General features: G+C 38.7%; 1 protein-coding gene across 16 annotated transcripts in view; it reads left to right on the plus strand.

The window, feature by feature from the left end:
- The window catches only part of ptprt (protein tyrosine phosphatase receptor type T), a 214,112-nt gene that overhangs the window by 91,163 nt on the left and 102,093 nt on the right, over positions 1-20,856 (plus strand). For all 16 annotated transcript variants that reach the window (XM_057337370.1, XM_057337367.1, XM_057337369.1 and 13 more), the window contains exon 7: positions 1,168-1,461. In XM_057337370.1, coding sequence (XP_057193353.1) covers positions 1,168-1,461 — 294 coding nt within the window. The remainder of the gene's footprint in view (positions 1-1,167; positions 1,462-20,856) is intronic.

Genomic DNA, 20,856 nt, shown 5'->3' on the forward strand with positions numbered 1-20,856 from the left:
AAGAAAGAAAGAAAGAAAGAAAGAAAGAAAGAAAGGTCAAATGATAAACACATAAGAACGAATGTATGAAAGAAAGAATGATAGACAAATAAGAAAAAGAAAGAAAGAAAGAAAGAAAGAAAGGTCAAATGATAAACGGATAAGAAAGAATGGATGAATGATAGACAGAAAAGAAAGGAAGATGAGAAAGAAAGACAGGTAAGAAAGAAAGAAAGAAAGAAAGAAAGAAAGAAAGAAAGAAAGAAAGAAAGAAAGAAAGAAAGAAAGAAAGAAAGAAAGAAAGAAAGATGAGAAAGACAGACAGGTAAGAAAGGAAGGATGGAAGGAAGGAAGGAAGGAAAGACAGATGAGAAAGAAAGATAGATGAGAAAGATGAGAAATAAAAACTTTATTTACCTTCAACACCTTTAGGTTTGTTGTTGAATCTGAGGTTCTCAATGGCTGAAAGAATTTGACAGGACAGCAAAAAGAGAAGAAATAAAGTTAATGCAGTGCAAGCCATAAGCCGTCTCCAGTGGATTTACTGTGAGTGGGTAGCAAAAAAAATAGAACAAGAAGAGAAAACAGAGAAAGATGAAGTGAGGGAGAGAGAGAGAGAGCTTAGTTAAGCGTTTAGGGAGAAGCTCTAGCCCACCTTCTCGACTGGGATTCCAGTAACGTTTTATTTCATTTATTTGAACAATTCTGTCAGGCAAGCAAGTCTGTCTGATATCCCTTAATGAGCTGCAAAGCTTCAGCCGCATGTGTCACTATAATTCCAGCCTCACCCAAGCGTCATTTTCTTCACCGTCTCCACTGCAAAAGCGAATGTGAAATATTAGTGGTGTAGTGTAACAGCTAAGTAAGCTTGCTTGCTGCAGCCCTTAATTGCTCTTTTATAACTTTTTGTTTTTGCTGCAAAATTATTGCCCGAGACGGCTCATGATGATGCTCATTGTAGTGCAGCTATAGCACAGATTGTGTCTGTCTGCTTGTTTAAATGTGGTTTTGGTCATATTGAGACATGGAAAAATGAATGGGGTACTGTGTGTGATTCTTTGTGTGGAAATGAAATCAAAACTTTTTAAAGTACTGTTTACTTTCCTAAAACACATTCTTCATACATCATTTCAAAAAGAAAGAGTAACATATTAAATCAAAATGTACTCTTTTTACTCTCTTCTCTAGCTCCCCCCACACCCATCGCTCCCCCGGAACTTCTCGCCGTTGGCGCCACTTACCTATGGATCAAGCCAAATGCCAACTCCATCATTGGTGACGGGCCCATCATCCTTAAAGAAGTGGAGTACCGCACCACCACAGGAAACTGGGCCGAGACGCACGTCGTAGACGCGCCAACTTACAAACTCTGGCATTTGGACCCAGATGTGGAATATGAGATTAAGGTCCTGCTGACCCGGCCTGGTGAAGGGGGCACGGGACCCCCGGGGCCACCCCTTATCACTCGGACCAAGTGTGCTGGTAAGTGTTCTTTACATGAAATGACCCAATAAGATAACACGTATGCAGTTTGCTCCAAATGGTGAACTTGTCTTTGTGTACTGTAGTACTGTATGCTTTTTTTGGGCTTTTAAAGGAGCAGTTCACCCAAAAATGTAAATTATTTTCTGCACCCTCATATCATTCCAAATCCGTATGACTTTCTTCCGCAAGAACACAAAAGAAGATATTTTGAGGACCGAACAACGGCGGTACCCATTAACTTGCATTGGTTTTGTGTCCATGCAATAGAAGTGAATGGGTACCGCCATTGTTTGGTTACTAGCCTTCTTCAAAATATCATCTTTTGTGTTTTGCGGAAGATTGAAATTCACACAGATTTAAAATGACAAGATGGTGTGTAAATGATGACAGAATTTTCATTTTTGGGTCAACTATGCCATTATAAAAGGACAGAATATAAAGAACAGAATAAAGCAGTGAAACCAAGCTAGAGTGTTATAGTTTTCAGTGAAGGAAAAAGAGAAACGAGAGATGATTTGATATGATTTATGAGGAGGCGAGAGCGCTAGGTGTAATGATAATTGAGATTGTTGCATTTATATCGGCAGACGATGAGGAGAGCGGGAGAGAAGAGAAGGGCTGTAGGTGGGAACAATTTTCAGGTTTAATTATGAGCGCAGTAGGGCGGCGCGTGGAGCAGCGCTCGTGTAGACGGAGACGCTCTTGATCTGATAAAGTGACAGATAATGAGATAAAGGCAGCAGATGAGAGAGCCGCAGGAAGTAGAGAAGACTGTGATCCAGGTGAAGGAAGCGTGCGTGTGAGAGAGAGATCCAGGTGAGGGTTATGTGATAAAGGAGCTGGATTGTCATTGATGACACAGCAGGGGAGAGCCAGAGGGGCTCTTTCTCGCTCCCCTCGCTCTGCCTCACTTCCTCAGATGTTTTTCAGGCTCATTCTTTGACACGAGCATGCTGACGTGCATAGTCTCATACTTGATGGGCGATATGCCTGGGTGTGTTTGTGTGGGTCAAGTTTTGACTGTAAGAACCGTAAACATAGCTTTCCTGGAGCTCAGTGGTTAGAACTAGAGCACGGCGTTAGCAACGCTAAGATCATGGGTTCGATCCCAGGGATTGCACATACTCAGAAACAAATGTGTAGTACAATGCAATGTATAATGGATAAAAGCGTTTGCCAAATGCATAAAAAATGAGCTTGTTGACTTTGGCGCCAACAAACGCCGCAGATTCTGAGACCACCTTCCTCCAAAAAGCTTGTTTTGTTTAAAGGGGTGATTTAACGCTGTTTCATGCATTCTGACTTCTTTACAATGTTAAACGTGCTGGCTTCTCATGCTTATCATGAAAACTTGTCAAAAAACGAGTTGGAGGTATTACGTAGTATTTCTGTGCTCGATACACTCCCCCAAGGTTCGTAAAGGTTTCGAAAAGTTTTTTTTCGAATAGTAAAAACCGCTACGTAACAACTTTTCTTAGTCCCTTGTTGGGAAATGATCCCGGAAAAGCACGCCCATAGCAAGGTGAAAGAAATAGCGCGCCCACGCGTCAACAGACGAGCTGTAGGAAGACCCGGCTACCATCAAGATTGGCTGAGCTGTGGTCCTGCAGCTGCAGCTCGTTACTCTTGCAATAGTGAGAGAAGTTCAGCTGTGTATGTTTGTTCACGGCGTTTCAGTGATGGATGTTATATAAACGAGGCTTCCCGTACTGCGAGCTCTCGCTGCTCGACTATGTATTAACGTTTCCCCAGCAAAATGTGGATTTGCTGCACCATTAAGACCAACGGAGACACACTATTTACATTCGCCAGACTTTAAACACACGTATACGTCGACCAACGGTATTAAAAAGCACTTTTGGCTTATAACTGTGCTTGTGTAGGTGCCAAGGCACGTCCTGTTTCTTTACACAGCAACATCGCCATCCACTGGCCTGGCGTGCTTACTACACCGGTTTCCTGGATCCGTGTAAATGCAGACTGTTTTGATAACGCTGTCATGTGTACGTGAAACTTTTCAAAAGCGCAAAGGAAAAACTTTCCGTTTTTCATCGTGTAAACGTGGCCTAAGTGCTTCTGGACAAGTCACCAGAAAGTCACCACTCTGACGAAAGAATAAGTGTGTGTGTGTTTGTGCTTGTAAAGACATTTTTACTCATTCAGGTGAAGCTGTTCTACATAATCAGTGCATTGATGCCAGCTCACCACAGGTAGCCATCTATAAAAACGCACACACAGATGCTCACACACACATTTCTGATCCAATGAAGTAGCTTCCAGCCGACTGCCCTGATCTTCCTTGTCCTTCCGATTCAATTTCTCTCCTCCACTCCGCAGCGCAGGAGATATATTGGTATGCTAATACAGTCGCACAGAATCTGTCCTCTTTAAACTCCACCAGCAGCCTGGAGTTTGTCATTTCACTCACAGACACACAAACACATCTTGTTTTTTCTTTGTTCAGTATTTACTTAGAAATGCAAATTGTGCACACTACGGGCACTTCACATTGAAATAGACGGTCAGAAAAACATGCACAGTAAGCAATGCACACAATTTTTTAAATAAAGGTGCTTTAAGCGTTTTTGGCTGTATAGTGTATAGTTTCAGACCCAAAGAAGGGCCTCTCCAAATCTTTTGCAGCACGTTTATTTTTAAGAGCACATTATTTGTAATTATTCGTCAGATTTGAAGAACCACTTTTTCGTGTAAATGCTGAATGAAAAGTATACACCTGTCAGTTTATACATGACATCCACTGATGTGGCAGACCTGCAATTTTCGACCCCACAACAAATCATTTTTCAGATTCGCACACTTTTGTGCAATGGAGCAAAACTGACACGGTTGACGTGGTCCTCGTGAGACGCGGGCTGTAGCTCACCTGAACTGAAAGCCGGGCGTCTTCGCTCACACGTGCACATGGTGTTCCCAGACCTCGAGTCTGACCTGCAGTAACCAAAGCGTTTTACAGCAGCTAGCTCGGTTTTAGCTTAGTAGCTTAGCATAGCTCATAGCATTGGGATAGCATCGCAAAGAGTGTGTGTTTGATCCCGAGGGAACACGAATATTGATCAAAATGTAGGACTTTGATGCAAAGAATGAAATAATCTGCCAAATGCAGAAATGTACATGCAAAACGGTTGTCAGTCCTGATTTTTAGCAGTTCACAAACAGTACTGCAACGTACAGTAGCATGAATTTGTACTTCAGGTACTATCACTATGGTTACAGGTGTAATTCACAGCTATAGCAAGGCCGTTGACATTGTCCTGTTCATAACCCTTTTCATGAACAAATAATCAAATTTTAAGGTCGCTGCTGTTAGTAAAAAGTTTTAAATCCCATACACTGACTGTGGATGTAGCCAAAAGTCTACAAAAAGTCAACAACTTCCACTCTGTGTAAAACTGGTGGTTTTACATTGATAAAGATTGATGGCATCAAGGTCAGTTTGAGATCCACCGTCAGTTCTTGTCATATCAGGAAGACGAGGCGGGGGTTTAGAGGGGCGACGCGTGACCGAAAGAATGTGTTTTATGAAGTGAAGGCACACACATGCATACACATGTTTACCTGTCACACAGAGCTGATTAGAGCAGACAGGTGTAGAAGTGTTGGTCTGCTTGAGGATGTGTGTGTTTTCATCCTGTAGGAAAGTTATTGGGTCATGACAAAAGATGGATTGACATACTTGATTTAGTACTGGTGTTGTTTCAGTTTGGACCCTGTGTATGCAAGAACGTTTGGCTCTGAAGCCTCGAGAAAATATCCTGAAATGTTTCTGCTCAATCAAGTTAGCTGTGTTTGAACAATGAGACCCAGTTCAGACTTATTTATACACTGTGATATTCATTTTGCTTTAATAATTTCTTTTGACATTTAGGAGCTATCCATTGGTCTACCCATCCATCCACCCATCCATCCATCCATTTTCTCTCTTCTTTCCAATTTCTTTCTTTCTTTTTCCTTGCTTTCTTTTTCCATCTATCTATCTATCTATCTATCTATCTATCTATCTATCTATCTATCTATCTATCTATCTATCTATCTATCTATCTATCTATCTATCTATCTATCTATCTATCTATCCATCCATCCATCCATATCCATCCATCCATCCAACCATCCATCCATCCATCATCCATCTCATTCCATTTTCTCTCTCTTTCCAATTTCTTTCTTTCTTTTTCCTTGCTTTCGTTTTTCATCCATCCATCCATCCATCCATCCCATCCATCCACCCATCCATCCACCTCTTTCTTTCTTTCTTTCTTTCTTTCTTTCTTTCTTTCTTTCTTTCTTTCTTTCTTTCTTTCTTTCTTTCTTTCTTTCTTTCTTTCTTTCTTTCTCTTTTCGTTTTACGGTGCTCCATAATTTTCTCTGCCCGGTCTTATTTTTTCCCCTCCTCTCTGTCATATGCAGTCCCAGAGATCTCTCATGCATTCTTTCTCCCCTCTTCCAGCAACACAGATGATGGATTTAGTTTAGTCTGCAGCTTGACTCTCCAGCAAAGTGGATTTATTTGAATACATTTCCACATCGCTTATGATAAATCGTTATCCTCTGCAGCGGCAAGAAGATGGAAGTGATAATGTGTGTGTGTTCTTAATTGCTGAATATCCATCGAGGTGACTCTGCTGCTCTTAATATTTAATACAGCAATTTTTTTATAGCAATATCTCATCTTCACCCCCCCCCACTTTAAATTCTTCACTGAGATCTTAAAGCAAATTTACTCCACCTGTGGATGGTCCTTCATCACGCTTTTCTTTTTTTCATGACAATCTAGGACGGTCACACGGGGAGAAAGAGAGTTAGGGTCTCTCTCTCTCAGGTCAATTACCGCCCCTCAGCCTGAATCCTTGAGATTACACCCGTCATAAAAAAACCTTTTTGATTTGCTGTGCCCTTTAGGACTTCTTTTTGTTAAATTTACGGCATTTTAAAACACCTCCACTTTACGAGTTAATTACCAACATATTTCTGAGTTAGAGGTTGCTAATGTGTCTTCTGGCTTACGTCCGAACATTATGAATGAATAGTTTATTGATACCAGCCCTCCACAGCACATCAGCTAATGATATAATACAGACAAAAACTGTCGGGCAGCTGTAAAAGTGTTGCTCATCCTGTATGGAACATTTGCATCCAGAAACTCCTAATTCTGTGAAACGTCTTGCATAATTTCCATACGACATTCACGCACTAGCAAGTATATACAGTAGAACACAACAGTAACTTTGTAGAAACACCCTGGCAACCACCTACAACACTCAGCATCATGGCGAAGAGGTTTTGCATCGGCACCTACATTGTCTTCTGGAAATGTTGTTATATTTGCATTTCATTCCGCGCTGCTGGTGGTTTTGAAATGACGTAAGAGGCATGGCCTCTGCTACTTTGTGCCACTGTGTATGTTAAAGATCATTGATACATTGAATAAAGGGTTTGCTCTTCCTTTTTAATAAGTTGAGCTAATGAGGCAGGAGAGAAGAGGAGAGGCTATCTTTAAAAGAGCAGACCAGGCTCATACAGATACAGCAAATTGTCTTTCCTGGCACGTCAGGCGGTCACGGTGCAGAGATGGTGAATAATGCACAGGGGGCAGAGAGAGAGAGCGATAGGCAAGTATGGAAAGAAAAAGAAACTTTATTTTCGTTATGCTGAAAGTTGATTCGGTTTTGCGAGACCTCAGCTGTGGAGTTTGAAGCTGGTGATGTATGAGGTTGTGATTATATTTCGGTTCATTTCTCGGGAAACTCAATAATGCTATTCTATTCCGGCTGTATGCATAAATTGAAATTATGTAGATATTTTTATACAGCAAAGTATATTTCTGTCTTATGTCTCACAGAACTGCACAGTTCATTAATAGGAACGATTCACCCAAACAACAACTTTCTGTCAGCATTTACTCTCATGTTGTGTTGCGTACTTTTCAGAGCTACTTTTTTACAAACAATGATATATGCACCATATTACATGTTATATTCACTGTTTCACATTAGTTTTATTACAGTATTGGGTTTGGAAATGCCTTGCATCTAATTTGACATGAATGACCCAAAATATTATTCAATCTATCGTTGACCTCAATCAACCATCTTAAAGTGATAGTTCACCTAAAAATAAATATTCTGTCATCATTTACTAATCCTCTTGTCATTTCAAATTTGTATAACTTTCTTCCGCAGAACACAAAAGAGGATATTTTGCAGAATGTTTTTAACCGGCACCCAGTGCATTGGCTTTGTGTCCATGCTATAGAAGTGAATGGGTGCCGGCACTGTTCGGTTACCAACGTTCTTCAAAATGTATTCTTTTGTATCGTGCGAAAGAAAGAAAGTCATACAGGTTTGAAATGACAAGAGGGTGTAAATGATAATAATAATAATACATGTTATTTAAGGCGCCTTTCAAACCACTCAAGGTCACCGTACATCAGTAGTAATAGAGAAGACAACAACAAGTATCAATATCAATAAAACACAAAGAAGATAAACAGTAGTTACGAAAAAAAAAGAAAAAAGATGATATCAGAATTTTCATTTTTGGGTAAACTATTACTTTAACCATCTTACAATAAGAACTAGCTCTATATTTTCATAATATTACATAAAATATATTATTGCAAATATTCATATTTGGAATAAATACTGCTTGTTTTTCTCAAGATAGTTCTAAACCTGTTTTTGTGTTGTAGTTGTAGTATATTTTTGGACGCTCACGGTATTCTAACAGAAGCTTTAAATCTCCCTTGTGGCAAATCTGAGGTCCCATCACACCCCATTTGCCAAACACAGAGCCGCCCGCCCCCCTGAGCAACATCAGAATATATTGAATGTCTGCTCGTGTTTTTGATGGTTGATCACACCCTTAGATTGCCCTGAGGGAGATGTTCTCTGAATTATAATACAGTTGCCATTCTGTATTTTACATCAACTGGAGAAGTTCCTTCTTTGTATCTGTCATCCCAATCTCTCAATAAATATGGGTTTCCATTTGAACGACAGAACTGTGACCGAAGGGTTTTAGTTAGTGTGCAGATACGTACGCTATTGATAGAATCAGTCACATGCCGCCAGTAAATAGTAAAGAAAATAATTTTCACTTGTAAACCAGGTTACTAAATTGAGTGTTAAATGAAATGAAATCAGTTCTTTTCGGGTACTTTACACATACAAGGCTAGTCGCATGTCAACGTGTTTTAAGTCTTGCAGTTATACTTTCTAAACAGTGTGTAATTTACCGTTAATTCCAGTGCAAGGTCTTTTGCCATATACTTTAACTGTAAATGTATTACTATAAATGTGAAAATTATAGACGAGACCAAATTGTTTTGTGTGGTAATCCGGCACCATGTATTGATCCAAGAATCTATATTCTGAACACCAAAGGCCAGTAACTCTAACCCGAGAAGCTTATGTAGTAGATGTATTTATTGTTGGGTTTTATTGATTTATGGTGTGCTTTCAGAGGATTCTGGTTGCGACTTGCTAATATTTGGTGACGGTTTTCAGAGTTTGTAACTGTAATGAATGTTGTTTGGAATTTGGTTTGACTTGAATGTATGACCTTCCTAGGTGAAAAAAAGAGCGAAATAAAAAAGCGAGATACTGAGTGGAAAGAATGGTCCAGCGGAAAAAAATCCAACATAAATATTCATTTCTCCGAAACGTCCCAGTCGGATTCATGCAGGAATCCAATTCCCCTCAAAAATGTTTGTTATTCATATGCTGACGTAATGTATTAACGCAAAATACGTCAAAACAAAATCACTGCTGCATCTGAGCGCCGCTCCCCCGGGGATCATGGGAAAAGTGGCTTTACCGTGTTTTAGATTTTAGAAGAATGAAATCTGTGTTTATAAATCAAAGATTAACAATCAATAAAATCAATATGTTTACTGCAAGGAAAAAAATATACAATTTGAAATGTAACTATATCTCAGAAAGAAAAGGGAACTACAGTAAAAATCGCAACGTTCCAGGTTTTTTCTTACAACACATTTTTTTATATTGAATAATTTGATGTAGTAAATGCATTTATTGTTGGGTTTTATTGATTTATTGTTTTGTTACAGAGGGTTCTGGTTGCGACGTTTTTTCAGAGATTGGTTTTGAAGAAACTGTAATGAATGTTATTGGGGATTTGGTTTGACTTGAATATATGGCCTTCCATCTAAAAATAAAGGTGCGTTAAAGGTTCTTTACAGTGATAGAAGAATCATTTTCGGTTCCACAAAGAACCATTCAGTCAAAGGTTCTTTAAAGTACAATCTCTTTATTACCATTTTATAATATGAAGAACCTTTTTTTAGCCATATAGACAAACAAGGTTCATCTATGGCATCATGAAGCACCTTTATTTTTAAGAGTGTTAGTTAAAAAAGAACCGAGCAAATGAAAAATAATAAAATTATGAATATTAATAATAATAAAATCATATATAAGACAAATACAAATATATATAAGTAAATATTACATTTCATTTATTATTATATTTGTTAGCTCCCTTCCAAATGTTGTCCTCCAACACGGTTGTTTTCATTGAATGAAAAAAATGAATGGCCACAAATATCTTAGAATCGTACAAGCTAAATAATGAATTTCAAATCATTCAAAAAAACAGATGCTGTTCAGAACAGCGAAAAACATAAAAGTTTGTTAATTTGAATATCTTAGTGATGGATGATAAGTCGGTTCGGTTATACAAATGGGAACGCCCAGTGGGCACCGACATATGGAAGCTGTGTATGGCTTTGGGTGACGTTTAATGAACTTCTGATGATTATGAGTTCCGATAGCAAAAACACCCCCAGAGGACCTGAAGGAGGCCCGTATCTACAAGGAAAACAGAATCTGTGGTAGCTCTGGGTCGTATTCTTTTGAGATGCTGTGACTAAACCCTGTGTTCACGTGCAGCTCGCTGGCAGCCAGATGTTTCTCCAGACAGGAGTTGTTTGCTTGCAGGCCAATCTGGAGGGCACCTTTCCATTTTGATGGGCCATGAAAAACAGAAGAGTGATGAATTGGAGCAAGATTGCAGAGAGAGAGGCTAGCATTAGTTAATGGCCCATGAGTAATGCAGCGGTGCTTGTCCAGTAATCTTTGAGTCTTCATCGGGTGTTTTAAATGAGCTTGTTTGCGGCGGGTTACGCATGCTCTTCTGAAATTAGGGTGTAAATCTTGTTGTTCTGAGCTTCAGAAACACTCAGGGGTAAAAAAATAAAGGTAGTGTGTCAATTTCGGTCTATTCTCTATACAGAGCTATTGTAAGATTTTACTCTTGGAAGTCATACGGATGTGTTTTTAATAGTGATGTTACGTTCGTGAACGAATCGTTCTTTTTGAACGTATCTTTTAAGCGAACGAATCGTTCTCGTTCACGAAAGGCAATGACTCATATTTCTCGTTCACTGAAATCTCTCCTTCGAGCACAGAGCGTCTTGCCTTAAACTGAACGAACGAGCTTGTGTTTGAGTCTGAACGAGAGAGATCTCTTTCCTACACGAACGAAAGGAGTCAAAGGACCCGCTGATTCTCGTTCATGAACGACATGAACGATCAGTCATCTCGTTCGTGCGAATGGAATGAACGAGAGTGTACAGGGCAGGTCGGTCATTTAGCACGTGAGTCTCGTTCAGCAATCAGCAGAAAGCGCAGTTACAGGTAGGCTACGTTGCACGCTTGTTTATTTAAAATACATAAACTTCACGTTTAACATAATCCCAGATTTATGAATGTGTAAATGACCAAACAATTAACTTTTTAATTATGCAGAAAAACCCTGTGCGTTGGTCATCTGAACCACTTATTTAGACTTATTTTATGTATTTAATAAGTAGATTAGAGAAACACATTTTAATAAAGCCTGTAATCAGTTTATACGTCCATTAATACGTTCGTTGACATAACACGACTCTTTTTCGCCACCTGCGGGTGTATTATAGAAATGGTCACTGAACGAATCCGTGAACGAATCATTTTGGTGAACGAACTGAAAAAGAACGAATCGCTCAAATGAATCGTAATTCCCATCACTGTTTTTGAATGTTTTTTTAGTTAAACTTGACACACTCACTGTGCTCGCCAGCATCACTGACTATAATGGCATGTAATCTTTAATATCCTTGCAACATTTTTATAGTTTGGAACACAGCCTGTGTCTCTATTTTCTATTCTCCTTTCTCGCTCGCTATATATTTTGATCTGTCAGCCAGGTGCCCTTTAGGTTTTGCTGTGCCACATGCTAAAATCTGATTATTGAGCAGGTACATAAGCTGGAAATGACAATGTCAGATTCTCAGCATGCAAAAACGATCTACGGCACCCAGCGGGAGAAATCATTAATAACCAGCTCGGGTTGTCTCTGTGCTTTATTCAACTCATTCAACGCAGTGAAAGAGTGGCAATGATTTAATCGTTGACTGCTTGGCTGAAGTGTTTCTAAGAAACCCGTTTTAACCGTAATGATCTCAAATTGATGAAGGAACAGGAAAGGAACTTTAAACAAAAGCTGCAACGTGGAGAGTTGCTGCACTGTCAGACATTTTCGTCAAGGAAATAAAGAAATGAATTCGCAGAGGAGAATCGCCGGCCGGTTTTGGCTTTCGATTTAATGAGGTGTTTGTTCTTGTGCTGTTCTGACCTTTCAAAATCAACAAATCTGTTGGGGATTAGAGAGTTAGTTCACTAAACGACTGAGAGTAGAGATGTTGAGGGGGTCTTATTAGAGGGAAACATAAAGCACTGGAAAGACAGAAGAATGCAAAATGTATAGCAGGCAGAAGAGTTGGGGAGAGCATGCACACTTCACTTCTTTCGCTCCCTTTGGAGCTGTCACCCTGTCTTGACATGCATGGCTGCGGATAGCATGCTGACCAGAGGAGGCTGACAGGTGGGCAGCACCCCTCACCCAAACTCACAGAAGCACCTCAAAAGTACATGACCACGGGCACAAGCATTATAGTGTGTCTAGAAACGACACATAGTTAGAGAAACAAAGAAAAGTGTAATTTACCATTTTGTGGACACTGGATACAAATGCAATGATGTAAAAATGATGTTAGTTGACTTGGAACTGCATATTGATTGATATTGATTAACAAAATAGAACATGATGAGTTTACTCAAGAAAGCTAAGCATAGACATCAATAATTCTCTAAATGTGATGACACACAAATGACATATTATCATGGGCAAACGAAATACAGTGGATTGCAGTGGTGGTCATTATAGCTGAGACTCACATGAACACTGTACGGTTGGTTTTGTGACTGTAAGTCATTCCCTTTAAATGCTATTGAAGTTAGAAACACGTATTTTAATGTGTAGCCTATGTATCTTTGGAGACGGTCCCTTAATTCAGAATATCGAACGTCCAGCGTCAAATCAACTTTATTCAGTGGACCCTGGATCACAAAACCAGTCTTAAGTAGCACAGGAACATTTTTAGTAAAAGCCAAAAATACATTGTGTGGGTCAGAATGTTCAATTTTTCTTTTATGCCTAAAATCCATAGGATATTAAGTAAAGATTATGTTGCATGAAGATATTTTGTAAATTTCCTACCGTAAATATATAAAGCCTTTATTGTTGTGATTGAGTGGCCTGCTACAGTGCCTCTGATTAACAACTTCAAAGGCGATTTTCTCAATATTTTGATTTTTTTGCACCCTCAGATTCCAGAGGTTTAAACGGTTGTATTTCCGCCAGAAATTGTCCTATCCTAACAAGCCATACATCAATAGAAAGCTTAATTATTCAGCTTGCAGGTGATGTACAAATCTCAATTTCGAAAAATTGACCCGTAGGACTGGTTTTGTTGTCCAGGGTCACAAATACTGAATTTGTAAATCTGTACTCGCATAGTTTGGCAAAACTAAATAAGAATATGAAAATAGTACAAAAACACATGCCTTCTTGTTCTTTTGCTTCGCATTGTTGGCGTTTTTTTCCGCTACAGACGGGTAGCTCCGTTTTAAAGCCATGGCCATATGTAAAGACGCGCGTAAAATCACTCGCGTGCATGTCATCACCTACCGCGCACTACATGATGTCCGAGACCGAGTAAAGACATTTCCAAATGATTCCTGTAAAGTTGCATCCACAAGTTATAAAAATAACGTCTTCTTTACATTTTAGGGCCCGATTGTACACCCGGCGCAGCGCAAGTGTTTTTGCTAGTTTCTGCCCGACGCAGTTCTCATTTTCCCGTCCTGCGCCGTATTGTTTAAATAGCAAATGCATTTGCGCTCATTTGTGCGCCCATGGGCGTGTTGGTCTAAAAAAGAGGTGTGCTCAGGCGCATTTGTTGGCGCGTTGCTATTGGGAGGAACTGAAAATAGACTGCGCCATAGACCAACTCAAACCTGGTCTAAAGTCAATGGCGCAACATTTTTTTTGTTATTTAAAGAGCGCATTAGGAATATGCGACTATAGGCGGGTGCACAGCGCTCGTACATTCTGCTTATTACACACAGAGGGATGCGCAGCAGCACACAATAATGCCAAATATTCACATAAATGGATTACAATATAAAATATTATTATTGTGGACATAAAGATAAAAATGGTCTGCTTGCGCGCTTTAACTTCTCGCACGAGCAGACGCGTTTCCTTTTTGGGGAAGTGTCTGCTCTTCCGAAATCCGCCGTGTAAATAGCGAATCCGCCATGGCGCGAGCGCAACTGACTCTTAAAGGGAATGGGAGATGAGATTTCTTTACTGCATGTTTGGCCCACAAAACACCCATTACTCATCAAGAGAATCTGGACAACCCGTTTAGACCATGCGCCCGGGCGCGCCGACCATTTTCCCGTCGTTAGCAAAAGTGGATTCGGAAGCGCCCTGGACTATGGACCCAACTCAAAAGATTGTTTTATATAACGTTAATATATAATTGTTCTATTGTTATATACACACTCTACTTAATAGATATAATATATACACACTCTACTTAAGTAACTGCTTAAGCTGTTTGTGTTTTAAACATTTTAGTAGTTGCCTCACATGAGCCTCAATCATGGTAACAATCATCAAACATCATTAAACATCATATAGTTAAAAAAGGAACTCTAAATACTAAAGGTAACTTACAATGACAACAAAAACAAAAAATATAGCCAGCAAACACTAAAATGGCAATCATTTTAATGGCGAATTGAAAATTCTGCAATGCATGCTGGGAACTTTCAAACACGAATACAGACATAGATACAGAAAATTTTGAGATTGTTACATATGCATATACAGATACAAATATTGGCTCCGCTGCACACCCCTAAAACTTGGAATAGCCCCAAGAAGTATTTTGAATTTTATACCTCATAAAAACTGTATGAATGTTATTGCATGAGATAATAGCTGACTTCATACATACATCGCTTCATACATCACTAAAAATCTAATTGAAGTCAGATGGTTAAAAGTAATTGCAAAAATGTATTAAGTTAAAAAATTTAGGTAATTCCTTCATTTATGCGCAGAAAGGTTTATAACATTTTTACGTATCTAAATACTTTCCAACCATTTTGAATTGACTTGTCGATTAAAATAAGTAGCCAAGTTAAACGGATAGAACTGCAGTTGATGATGAAATCATTCTTTATGATGCAAATTGTCTCTGATTTGTATGAACTCGCACAAATAACTTTGAAATAATAGCACAGGTCTGCTGTCAAGATCACCGTTCAGATCTGTTGCCTGGGAGATGTGGACCGCTCAGAGACTTCATAATTTATGAATAACAATGGGCTCCGTGCCCTTTTCCAGTCGGGGTCACCCTGGACAGAAAGGTCGGTCTCTCTCAGTAGAAGGGGCATGACAGTATTGTAACCTTTTTTCAGCGTTTGATTTTCCATCAATTAAAATTTACATTGCGTGACCCCAGACTCATTTAATGACAGCTTAGAACTTTATTTTATGCAAGTTGCATTCAATAATTTGTGGAAAAAATGTTGTTGGTTTGCTTTTTTGATACGTTTTTTTAGTCATTTTTCTAACAAAAAAATGCAATTTTACAAGTAATGGGTCGTGAAGAGGCTAGTAAAAAATGCTGTAGGCTATTCTTCTAGTTTAATCTTCACGCCAAAATAGATGACGATGAATGCATTGCATTGTGGGATACAGTGTCTCATGCATGTGGGTAGTTGACTAATAAACCGCTAATGTGTCCTATGACACAGCAAACATAGTACGGTTTATTCATGCGATACATAAATGCTGCGCATACATGGAGAAATAGCACGTATGGAAATTTGATGCAGTTAAAATGTAATGGTTTGGTTCTTAAGAATGTTGTTTTGTGTAGAATTGTAGATCTGAACGTTAGTTCAAAACACACTGAGGCCAAACTGATTCCTGTGGAATTTGTCACACCCGGCAATCCTCAGCTCTGACAAACGCCATCCACAACACACTCAATTACCGCCTCTGTCACGACTGTCTTCTGTAGCAGGTTACTTCTTGAAGTCTGTTCCGACCTCATCTGATTCAGAAGCTCTTCTAACCTCTCCACGATCAGCCCCCGCGTCCCCCCACAACAGATTGCTCACAACACACCCAGTCTTTCCGTAATATCCCTCGGCCTCCCGCCGAGTTCATGAATATAAGCACTCTCTTCCTCCACTCTTATCCCGGCTCCCACCGATCCGCTCACCCGCCGTTTGATATATCATGATCCTCGTTGCGTGAAGTCATTACTGCGAGGAACGGAGAGAGAGGGAGTTCACACTGTTTTGCTCTTGGAAGGTTTAAATGATTGGAATCCCGGTGCTTATGATTGACTGGGGAAGAGGGAAGCGCGATTGCTTTTCCCCGTCCGGCGGCCGGTTGAAAGCTGAGCAATAACCAGGAGTTTGAGTCGTCTTTTGGGAGCGGATTGTATGAGGGTGTCTTATGGCTTTTTATTTTATACCTCCTTTGTGTGCGTCTTTTTTCTGTCTTTTTGTTGTTTATTTTTATTGAACAATGTGCAAGGCTTTTCCTTTTTTGGCCGTTTTTTAACTCCTTTATGACCATCAAGTAGCGAAGGATGATTTTTAAAATTGCAGTTTTTCTCTCTGGGGCAATGGGAGGATATTATCTTGAGCGTGTGAATAGGCACTAAAAGAGGCTTTAATTAGTGGCGCTTGTTAAGACAAACATCAGTACTGTTTTTAAGCTCACTTACACTTACACTTACACTTAACGTTAGGGATTGAAACAACCCCCTAACCCCAAATATTACACTTCAGTGTGCTTGTATAGAGCAGGCCTAAAGAGATGAGTGTAGTCATGTTTTCATCCTGGTTAATGATGAAAAAATCCCATCAATTTTTTCACGACCATTCTGTGAACTACTAACAATACTTCTCCCAATTTTCAAATAAAAATATTGTTTCTATTTGCATTTATTTGCAAAAAATGAAAACTGGAGAAACAGGTGAAAATAACACAAAAGATGCTCTGTATTTTGTAAGAAAACAAGTTCAGATTCACTTTTAAGCAACACATCAGTAATATTTGTACATGTATTTAGGAAAAGTTCATAAAATGATTTGTTTGTGACGAACTGGATTTTTATCACAGTTTCCATGTGTCTTGTCATGTTGTCATTCTTTTACGTTCATTTTGGATGACTTTAGATCGGACTGGAATGATCTCAATACATCTAGAAATGCTGATTAAATTAAAGTTTGGAATGGTCTCTTAATTTGTTGCATGACTATATATATATATATATATATATATATATATATATCTTTAATTTTATTTTTTGAGATTACACCTCTTGTGTCAAACCTTTGCTAATACGTGTGGCACAGTTTTGAACAGTTTTTAATAAAAGCAGCACTGCCATTGGATCAAATTTCAGTGATATTAAATTTGGCCATCTGAAAAAACAAACAGTTTCAAAGTGAGAAAACCAACTCAAGCATCTCTTGTCACCTCAGCGGTTTCCATGGCAATAAGGTAACATGAGAAAGAAAGACAGTAGATCCTCCTACTTCATTACATTCTCTAGATGCACTTGTTGTTAAGCTGAATGAATGAACGTGATAAAAATATATTTGATTGTTTCCACTGTTATTAACAGGATCACTGAGCAGATTTTGTGTTTTCTCTGACTCACAGCATTAAAGCTTTCTGTATGCATTTGTGGTCCCGTCTGTTAGTAAACAGTTTGATTTGACAAAGCATTCTCAACTATTTAGACTTTCACGGGTGTTTGGAGAGATTTAAAGAGGTTGACAGTTTCACAGGGAGAGAGAGGCAAAACTATACGCCTTAAGAAGATGTACTGGGGACTCGACCATGGTGCATAAAACCAGCAGGTGGTACCATTAAACTTTGGTACTATACTGATGTATATTTACATTAAAATACCACGGTACCAGCACGTACAAATACAAGTATAATAGTCTTGTTATAGTTAACGTTCGTACCTCATGCAATGTTTCAGTAATGGTAGATAAATTGAGATAAAAATGCAGGGAATTGTTATTTTCTTAGTGTTCATGACAGCTACATGAATGAGCATTTGCTAATGTCCTGTTAGGCATCTATAATGTAATAATGTTGCTTAATGTTTTTAATGATGGTTATTGTCAGTTATTACACAGAAAATCTAGCTTTTCTGGGTTGGCTGAGAGTCTGGGTGGCAGGTTCACGAGGCTTTAAACACAGACAGGTTTGTTGACTCAGAATCTAGTAGAGATTTGTGTTTAATAGATAATCTACAGCATCAAATTCACAAACAAACAACAGTGTCTGCCTCATATTTTGTCGAGTATATTCTGTCTGATCTGCTGAGTCTCTCTCTCTCTTTGTCTCTCTTCCAGTCACTCTCTCTCTTTCATTCTGTTTCTCTGTTCTCCTTACTCTTTCACTTTTTCCCTGAAGATCTTCAGTGTGAAATCACAGTGTTTTTAACCCAAATGTATTGTGCTTCCTTTGCAACACTTGCTAATGTTGCCAGCTGCTACTTAAAGAGACTGTGCATCCAGCGCATCAGCCTTGTGTAGCATCAAACCTGACAGTTTATTTCATGGTTTTGCCTTTAGTTAGGTTAGATAAACAAGACATTTGGGTGTGTTTTTCAAAAATACACAGTTTTCATTTAGTATTGACATTTCTTATTTTATGAGTGTCCGGGAAACGACTGTCAACCCTGTTACTAGGGTTGGGAATCGTTTCAATTTTATCGATTCCAATTCCGATTCTGCTTATTGATTTCGATTCTTATCGATTCCCAGTTTCGATTCCACAGTTGAAGTAAAACATTTAGTAAAACATTTAGATATCAACCTGTGTGGTCATTTAGCCTGCTTATTGACTTGTTTGCAAATACTGTATATACTGTATATATTTATGAGCAGCGTTTGGGGATATTTACACATAGAAACACACTTTTTCTGATTTATTACAATTTGTATTATAGTTGAACTACATTGTGGTTAAACTGCAGTTACTATAATGCAACTATGGTTAATTTGTGATTCCTGTGCTTTAATGCAAATTCTATAGCTAAACTATGCTTACTATAGTAAAAAATATCGATAATTTTCATAAGGGCTTTTATTGAGATATCAGCAGATCATGCAACGCTTGTACTTTTCTGAAAATATGCACACAGGAATTGATAAGAGGAATTCAAATTTTAATCTCAAGTATCCGATTCCTATTCCTTTCGATTCCGATCCGATTCCTAGCCTTTCGATTCCGATTCCAAATTGGAATTGATTTTCGATTCCCAACCCTACCTGTTACCCTCTAGGTAAACCTCTCTCAAAAAAGAATGGATTGTCCCAATCTCACATATTTTGCAGATTGTGATGTCAAAGAAATGCGTGGATGAAATACTAGGAAGCATGTCCTCTCTCTATTCCCAAATATTGGTTAAAATAGCAAACGTGTCAAGAGTGGATTAATTATAGTCAACACCGTTACTCAAATTATTGTTGCACATTGAAATTGAAATTTTGTTTCGAGTAAAATTTATGTGTATGAAAATGTATTTCATTTCTAAACATACTATGTGCTCTGAAGTTCTTGGCTTCCATGTTGATTATAAGCCCAAAATGTTTTAAAAGTGTGAACTATGTTATTGTCCACTCTGTTACTCAGTAAAGTAAAAATATAAGGAACAAAAATCCAAAACCAGGTATCCCTGAGATTATTTAACAGAATAAGTATTTTCGTATAATGACTTCGTGTTTAAGGTCGTGATTGTTTTTTGAGGGAAAAAACTTTTCATTTTCACATTTCTTTCTAAATTTCTTATGCTAGATGTACCTGCAATTATAGAATGACCCATTTAAATCCCTCTCCTCTTCTCTGGCCTCACACCGCAAAGTTCCTGTATCATTTCCACAGTGTGAAATTGCAACACTGCACTTTCCCGAAACGCCCTTTCAGGTATACCATAAAAATCGAGTTTTTCCTTTTTATAGAACATCCTTTAAAATGTTGAGGTGTGCCACACGATGACTCCTAACCTTTCAGCATGCCCTCGGCCCAGTGCTGCAGCACACTACAGCAGAATGTTGCTTCGCTGGGTGACTTTTAATACTCAAGGCTGTAGCGGATGTTGAAACTGCTTGTCCTGCGCCAATGGGGAACGTTTCTGTGATGCCAATTGTCCCGGACGTGTATAGCTGCTGCCGCCAAAAGAGATGTTGTCGCTGCGACATAAATGTCAACTTCCCAGTGTGATTCACAAACTTTTGCTTCACGCTGCGAGAAGGATTTTCGCTTAACGTCACCTAATTAAAGGGGAAAAGTTTTAAAGTTTCGTCTGGAGTTAAACGCTAAGTATTGTTTACTGCTGCAACAAAAAGCGAAGACAGTAATTAAAAAATGCTGGGGAGAGATACGACCCAACATCTGTTCCTAGTGTTAATCTAATTGATTTGAAGTCGTGTCGCTGCATGGGGTCTCGAGAAACTTCAGGCGACTTCGGATATCAAATAGTATAAATGCATTAATGCCACAGACATCCAGTTTTCATCCACTACTCAACTAGGTTATAAAGTTTAATGTACCTATGGTGTACAAAGTTTTTTTCTTTCATTTTGTCAAAATCTTATGTCATAAAAAAATGAACGCTGAACGTATTAAAACGCTGAACACTGTACGTATTAAAAAAACCCTTTATTTATCCTTGAATTGCAAATAAGCAGAAACTATTAAAGATGTGTGCGCCACTTTATTCACAATAGAAGCGGGATGAAGGTTTTACTGACAGTTTGAGGATCCGATGGAGATACATTAAATGGAAACTAATTTTTATTGGTTAAATAATTGCAGATGTGAGGAGTGACCAATGGTATGGATTATGTAAACATTTTTTCTTGAAATATGGAGACGGTTTTATTGAACTCACACGCCTGGCCCGAAGTTAAC

The sequence above is a fragment of the Triplophysa rosa genome, linkage group LG7, assembly GCF_024868665.1.
Source record: "Triplophysa rosa linkage group LG7, Trosa_1v2, whole genome shotgun sequence".
In the NCBI taxonomy this organism is placed as follows: Eukaryota; Metazoa; Chordata; class Actinopteri; order Cypriniformes; family Nemacheilidae; genus Triplophysa; species Triplophysa rosa.